The sequence below is a fragment of the Aquila chrysaetos genome, unplaced genomic scaffold (genome assembly GCF_900496995.4).
Source record: "Aquila chrysaetos chrysaetos unplaced genomic scaffold, bAquChr1.4, whole genome shotgun sequence".
Classification (NCBI taxonomy): domain Eukaryota; kingdom Metazoa; phylum Chordata; class Aves; order Accipitriformes; family Accipitridae; genus Aquila; species Aquila chrysaetos.
The window spans coordinates 157,250-164,433 of NW_024470385.1; the positions used below are offsets into that span (position 1 = coordinate 157,250).

At 63.5% G+C, this 7,184-nt stretch overlaps 1 protein-coding gene across 3 annotated transcripts in view; it reads right to left on the reverse strand.

The window, feature by feature from the left end:
* LOC115338038 (dedicator of cytokinesis protein 2-like) overlaps positions 1 to 7,184 on the reverse strand; it is an 83,246-nt gene that overhangs the window by 9,434 nt on the left and 66,628 nt on the right. For all 3 annotated transcript variants that reach the window (XM_041121839.1, XM_041121838.1, XM_030006456.2), the window contains exons 29-37: positions 5,297 to 5,395; positions 4,912 to 5,006; positions 4,177 to 4,255; positions 3,950 to 4,050; positions 3,663 to 3,721; positions 2,673 to 2,821; positions 1,215 to 1,300; positions 483 to 639; positions 142 to 182 (exon numbers count right to left, since the gene is read on the reverse strand). In XM_041121839.1, coding sequence (XP_040977773.1) covers positions 142 to 182; positions 483 to 639; positions 1,215 to 1,300; positions 2,673 to 2,821; positions 3,663 to 3,721; positions 3,950 to 4,050; positions 4,177 to 4,255; positions 4,912 to 5,006; positions 5,297 to 5,395 — 866 coding nt within the window. The remainder of the gene's footprint in view (positions 1 to 141; positions 183 to 482; positions 640 to 1,214; positions 1,301 to 2,672; positions 2,822 to 3,662; positions 3,722 to 3,949; positions 4,051 to 4,176; positions 4,256 to 4,911; positions 5,007 to 5,296; positions 5,396 to 7,184) is intronic.

Sequence of the window (7,184 nt, forward strand, 5' to 3'; positions counted from 1 at the left end):
GGCAGAGCCCCCAGCGCCCTGCCCCTCCGGCCACTCCGCCATCCCCATCCCACGTGCCTGGGATCGGAGCGGCGGGGGAAGCTCAGGGCCCTGGGACCCTCACCCCACGGCGATGCCGGTCTCCCCGGGGAGACCCCTCACCTGATGTACATGGCCTGGCGGTCGATCTCCTTGTAGAAGTTCTGGGGAAGAGCAGATGAGGCTGTTTGAGTGGCCCCAGGAGAGGGCACATGCTGCAGCCCCCCCCCGGCTCCCGTGCCTTGCTCTGGGTCACCCTCCCCATGCAGGGACTGGGCTGCCTGTGGCAGCGGGGAGCTGCCCAGTGCCCACCAGCAAGCATCTCCCAGGGGGCTCCGGGTCTGGCACTGTGTGCACCCCACCTCTGCTGTGCCAGGGTCACCACAGCCCCGGGGGGACCTGGAGGGACGCGGGGCTGAGCCCTGCTGGCCCCGGGGAGCTGGGGGCATGGGGCAGGTGCCCACCAGGAGGTTGACGGTGCAGCTCATGCTGTAGGTTTTGTTCTCATCATTCATAACAGCCCGGTAGTCGAGGAGCCGCTCCAGGAGCCCGGTCACAAGCGCGACGAAGTTCTCCCCAGGCTTGGCCAGCTCAGGGTGTCTCCGGCAGCAGCTAAGCAGGCTGGGGAGGAGAGAAGGTCATGGGTCTCATTGCATGCTCAGCTCCGCAACGCTCCCACCACTGCCCCGGCTCAGCTCCCCTGAGGTGCAGGCAGTTGCAGGGGGGGCCAGCCGTCCCCCCCCCCCCCAAAAAAAAAATGGAACAAAAAGCAACACCTGGTCTGCAGCAAAACAGAGCAAGCCCCGTGCTAACGCCTACCAGGCACATGAGGGATGGGGAAGAGACCTGACAGCTCCACCCGCCCTGCACACGAATCTGTGATGGGCACCACGGGGCAGGAGGAAAACCGGGGCAGGGACGGGGTAATTCCTGGGGCAGGGCAGGGGTAATTCCTGGGGCAGGCGCATTGCCGGGGGCAGGCTGGCCGGGGCAGCAGTGGTGTGCAAGGGGCACATGATGCTGCTCAGGCAGCAGCCTTCCTCCTCTCAGGTCCCGCTCCTGCCGAGAGGCATGCTCTGGGTCAGAGCACAGCGTGAGGAGCGGGATGGCCGAGATTCAGCTGGGGCAGGAGGATGGTAGACAGCAAAGGGTTGTGCCCTGGAAAGAAGGTTGCGGGGATGTCACTGCACACTCACATGCTCTCAAAAAGCTGCTTGTACTGCTCATCTCCCCGGCCGCCCTCCACCTCGCTGTCCAGCTTGCGCAGGATCTCATCCTCAAACTGCAGAGACGTGCATGAGCGCAGCCGAGGAGCCGAGGGTGGGCTGAGCTTGGGCCCAGGCTGCCGCGACTGCAGCCCCCCCGGGACATGGGGCCGCAGCACTGGGACAGGAGGGGCTGTGGGAGCTGGAGCCAGCTCAGGCCCCCAAACAGCCCCCAGGCTCAGCTGCTGCAGCCCCTTCCCCTGGGACTGCCCGGCACAGATGGGTCCTGTCCCCCCTCCCAGGCCGTACTGCTCCCTGGTGCCAATGGGTCCCCGCGCTGCCCCGGCACAGACAGGGCCCCATCCTGCTCTCTGGGTCCCTGACTTGCTTCCCAGTCCCCGTCCCACTCCTGCGCTAGCCTCATTGCCATCCCCCAGCAGCCCGGGCTCAGCTGACCCTGGGGGTCTCTGGGCAGTGCCCTGTGCCCCTTAAAGCCATGGCCTTCCCTGCCGGGGGTGGCAGGGCTGTGCCTGCTTGCAGCCCCCCATCTCCCAGCTGATGCTTAGCCTTCGGGTCCATGGGGTTTGTGCTCCGGCTGCAACCAATGGACCCAAAAGCCTGGGGGATCCTGCATGAGCATGGTATGGGATAAGTGGAGCCTGGACCAGACGTCTGATTGCCAGTCCACGCTGGGTCCCTCCAGGGTCTGCATATCCCAAATTCGGGGGTCCTTGTCCCCCTGGGCCAGGGGCACTGCCATGGCCGGCTCCTGAGCTGCAGAGCCCCTGTGCTGCGACAGCTTGGGGACATTGCCTGCGAAGGCCTCAGGTCCTCTGAGCCCAGCTGTGCCCACAGCTGTGCTCCTCCAGCGCAGCTCTCCTGTGGCTGCCCATGTGCGAGCAAGGGGCTGGGGAAGGGGCTGCAGCAGGACCTGCATCACCGGCGGCTCCGAGGGCAGTCCCAGCCCCTCTCCTCCCATGGGACACCCCAACAGGGGGAAAGGCTTCCAGCTCAGAAGAGACAAATGCCACCTAATCAAAAACTGGAAAAGCCTTTGCGTGGAGACAACTCACAGCAACGAGGGAAGACAAGTGGAAATGCAGAGGCTTATGCAGACCTCCCCCCTCCTGCTTTGTTCTTGTTTCCAGGCAGTGCCGGAACGGGCTGAGTGGGTGACGCCTGACCTGTCCCTGCTTGTCCCTGGGAAATCCTCTGCATCGCCCGGCGGCTCTCCCTGCTCCTCATGTCCCAGCCAGCTCCCTCGTCCCTGTCTCTTGTCCGTCCCTGTCTCTTGTCCCTCCCTCCCGCAGCCCCACATCCCAGGACGAGAGAGGGGAGGCTAAGCATCGCCTCTACCCACCCTGAAAGGGACGGTGCAGCCCGGGTGAGGAGCGGGATCCAGCTGCATTGGCCTCCTGCCACAGCCCAGCTGCAGCCCTGGGCACTCACCCGGCTGAAGCTCTTGGTCAGCTGGTACTCGCAGAGCATCATGTCGAAGAAGATGGGGATGGTGGACTTGCGCAGCTCCAGCTCCGGCACGAGCGTCATCTCCAGGATGGGGCCCACCATGCCCGGGATGAACTCGATCTTGTGATGGCCTGAGGAGGGCAGGGAAGGCTGGGGGGCCGAGGCTTCTGCAGCCTGCTCCCCAGGGCCAGCCCTGGTCCAGGGCCCCGCGGCTGCAAATGGGCAGCAACGCGTGGAAGAGGAGGGGATGGTGCCAGTAAGAGCTCTGCACGCCTGGGGTAGGCAGCCGCGGCACAGCTGAGCAATCCTCCAGGACAGCCATGCTGGCAGGCAGGTAATGCTGTATGGCCAGGACAGCACGGCAAACACTCAGCTATAGGAGCATCAGCTGGGGCTGTGCTGGTGTCCTGGAGGCCCTGGCACATGTGAACCACCCACGAAGGAGCCTGCAGGCACCCATCACTGCTCCACTGCTGCACTGTGTGTTGCCCCACACACTCCCTGCAGCTCCCTGCTCTCTGCTGGGGCATGGGGCAGAGACCCGAGATGCTGCATCCTCCCTGCCTGCCTGGATGGCCCTGAGATGCTGCTGGCAGCGTGACCCACACCATACAGGGAAAACAAGGCAAGGCAGGACCCCCCAGGATCGGGGAATGAGAAGGCAGGGCTGCAGGCAGACACCAGCCTAGAGAGGGGGCTGCCTGCAGATAGTGCGAGCTCATGACTGGTCACAGCGCCTGTGGGCTTGCACACCTGCAGATTTGCACATCTCACAGATTCCACATCCCGTAGCATCCCACAGCTTGCACGCCTGCAGATTCGCATGCCTGCAGGCTCATACACCCTGCTCATGCCTGCAGGCTCCCATGCCCCACACCAGCAAAATCCCACCCATTTTGGGGACAGTGCTGATGAATGCCAGCGTGCAAAGACTCGCCAAGCCTCCGCATTGCTGCCCACACTGCAGCTCACCTAGGTTGTACCACATGTCCCGAATGGAAGCTCCAATCGTGGCTCTCATGTCCCCGTACCTGCCAGGACAGGTGTTGGTTAGCATCGCTCTGCAGTCCGTGGCACAGCATCCAGGCCAGGGGTGCAAGCACAGCCCGACCAGCTCATCCCAGAATCCCTGACCCCACAGCATGGCAGCAGGCTGGGGAAGGAACCTGAAGCTGAGCTGCAGAGCTCAGCCCTGAGGTGCTGCCTGCAGGCAGCCAGGCGGGGGGCGGGGGGGGCCAGCGTGGGCAAGGCTGACTCACTTGGCCAGGATGGTGTTGCGCTTGGCCTGGGAGAAGTTCTCCAGCTGCAGGGAGTCCTGGGTGAGGAAAGCCACAGCCAGGTGGAAATAGTTGTTCCAAAGCTGCAGTGAAAACACGGGGATGAATGCCAGGCTGGGGGGGCAGGCAGCACCGAGGGCCAGGCTGGGTCCCCTCCCCAGCCCCTGCAGGGCACAGGCAGCCCCGGGGCTGGGGCAGCACCAGCTCACCTGCAGCTCGAAGCTGCTGTTGCTTAGGAACATCTGTGTCAACGTCGTGGCAAACTGGTTGATGGCGTGCAGGAACTCCCTGTGGGGTGAGCGGCCGCGGGGCACTGAGCGGAGGGCAGCCACGCTGCTGGCCCACCGCCCACAGGCAGGGGCGAACGGCAGCGAGGGGAGAGCCGGGCTGGCGGCTCCCAGCAATGGCAAGGTGAGGAGCGATGGTGGGGGTCTGGCGGGGGCCAGGCCTCGCAGTGCCCTGGGGCTGGGACTCGCAGTGTGCTCCTGCCCTCATCCGCACTCCAGCTGGTCCCTTCCACCCACTGTGGCACGGCCGAGTGCTGCCCGGGTGCACCGGTCCTGCATGCCCAGCATCCCCGCCGTGCATAGACACCCAGGGTGGGAGGGATGGAGTGTCTGGCATCAGCTTTCTGCTGCCCCCCGGGAGCCCCCCAAGCACACCGATGGGGCTGCCGAGAGCAGCTCTGCCACCCGGCTCCCAGATGGGGCCAGACTGTCCCAGGACAGAGCAGGGAGTGTCTGGAGCTGCCTTGAGCCAGTCCGAGCATGGATCCAGGGCTGTTTGAGTGGGGACTTGGAGGGGGCTAAGCTAGCCGGCTTTAGGCTGCCCGGCACAGCCGTGCTCCAGCGTCTGTGTGCCCTGTGCCCCAGCAATTACCCCCAGGTTCTCACATCCAGCCCCAACATCTGCCCACGGGTCCCTCCCAGCCCAGAGGTCCTCACCGGTTCTGCACCATGTTCATCACCATCCAGTCAGAGGGGTACACCGTCTTGCCAATCAGGTCCTTGAAGAGGATGAAGATCTCCATGAGGAAGTCCTGCCGGGAAGGAGGAGATGTCAGGAGCTGAGCTCGCCCACAGTGCCCTCCCGGGGTGATGCTGTGCTGAGCACCGGGGCTGGGAGCGGCCCTCACCACCCGACAGCGAGAGCTTCGCCTCTGTGGACCGGGGATGTGGGCTGTGCCAGCGTCCAGAGCAGGTGGCACCAGTGCCAGGTGCAGGCAAGGCACTGGGACTGGTGGGATGCCCCAGCCGAGATGTGGGATGGAGAGGCAGGGAGGTGCCAGTGATGGAGGGCCCGGGTCTTGCTGTATGGGGCAGCACTCACCATCAGCTCGGGCCGGGAGGGGAACACCTTGATGTAAGAGCTGTAGTGGTCCTTGTCCATCTGGCTCAGGATGGCAGCCATGCAGGCCACGTAGTGACTCTGGAGGAGAGGGGCTGGTCAGGGCCCCACAGCTGGCACCACAGGGTGCACTGGGGACCTGAGGGGCCCGTGAGTCTGCCTGTGTTCCTCCAGCCGGTCCGTACCCCAGAGCCCCAACTGTCCTGGGTGCCCCTCGCCCTCCGCCTGCCACTCCTCTGCTCTGCAGACCTCTCCTCCTGCCCCACTCAGCCCTGGCTCCTGCAGCCAGCCCTTCCCCTCCCCGTCCTGCCATGATGCTGAGGAGGATGCAGACGTAACTATATAGCACATTTGCTGTAGCATACATCCGTAATTTTTAAGGTAACTTAAAGCAATATGTGGATGTAAGTGTATTTTGAAAATGGCAAGCAGCTTCTTTCTGGAAGCCGACGCGTCTAGACTGCCTCTAATGAAGGGTCCCAAATTGAGCCATTAACTCCGCTCCTGTTCTGGGTGCTCACGTCTTTGTTGCAAGATGAGTCCCGGCAGCGGGGCTGGGGGAGTTCCTCGGGAAGGGCTGCAGCACACGGCAGGGGATTGCTGCGAGGAAGCACTGTGCCCCACGGCCATACCTGGCTGCCGTCCAGGGTGAGGGCAGGTTTGCAGGGAATTATCTTGTGAGAAGCAAATGAATAAAACCCCAACATCTCCCAGTCCTTTTAGCACCAAAGTGAAGCCACAGACCTGAGGCTTCCCTGCTGAACGCTGGCACGCAGCAGGACCAGCAGCACCTGCATGCAGGGAGGCCACACAGGCACGCTAGAGATCCTGCAGAGACACCCAGGTCGCTGCCTGCCTGTGGCTGCCTGCACGAGTCCAAGTGAGTACAACTTGCCTGCAAAGCTAGAGGCGAGTCCCTCCTCACCGTGCAGCATGGCCTGCTCCCAGGACTCAGCTGGGGAGCAGGGGATGCCCTGCCTGCAAGGGAGCAAGCACTAAGCGCTGACAAAGCGGGGAAAGTGCCTATGTTCCCTAAGTGTCTGTGTGCGATGCCACAGAGTCCCGGTCTCAACAGAAACCCCATGGTGGGAGCCGGGGTTGCCTTCCCCACTTACAGAGCCTGGCTGTGCAGCCACACTCCTCACAGGGGCAGAGCAGGAGGAACCTTCGCCGAGGTTCTGGGGGGCCATTTCTCATGTACCAGCCAGGAGCGCATGTCACCCACCATCACCGCAGAGAGAAGCACTGCGCGACCAAGCACAGCCCCGTGAGGAACTTGGGGCAAGGCAGGAAGGCAACGGGAGGAAACTTTTGCAGCAAGCCAGTGTGTTCTGGGGATTTGACGAGATTAGTTCAGTCATCTGGAAACAGCTGTTCTGGTGGCTGCTGGAATTAGATTCAGGTGAACTCCCTGCACCGCCTGCTACACCTTCAAGGGAAGCTGTATTTACATTTAAATTACATTACTGGGAGTCACACAGCCAGGCACAGCTACACATACGGATGTGGTTTGTCCTGTGGATGGCATGTGCGTGGGGAACGGACCCAGCAGTAGGCCGGAGCAGCGCGCGGCCCCCAAACCCACTGGGTGGTCACAGACATGAGCGGTCCCCAGCCAAGCCACAGTCACACCGCGCAGCACCTCCCGGAGCCACCGCACCAGCTGCTGCAGCCCCAGCACGGCTGCAGCACAGCTGGGACACCCGGGACACGGCAGGGCCGCAGGCAGGACCGCCTAAAAGCTGGAGAAGAGGGTCTGTGTTCTCCGGGGGATGCTGGACTCCTGCCTGCTGCTCCCCAGCTCAGGGACTCGTCACAGTCCCTGCCTGCTGCCGTGGCACAGCTCCTGCAGCCCTGCCTAGTGCTCACG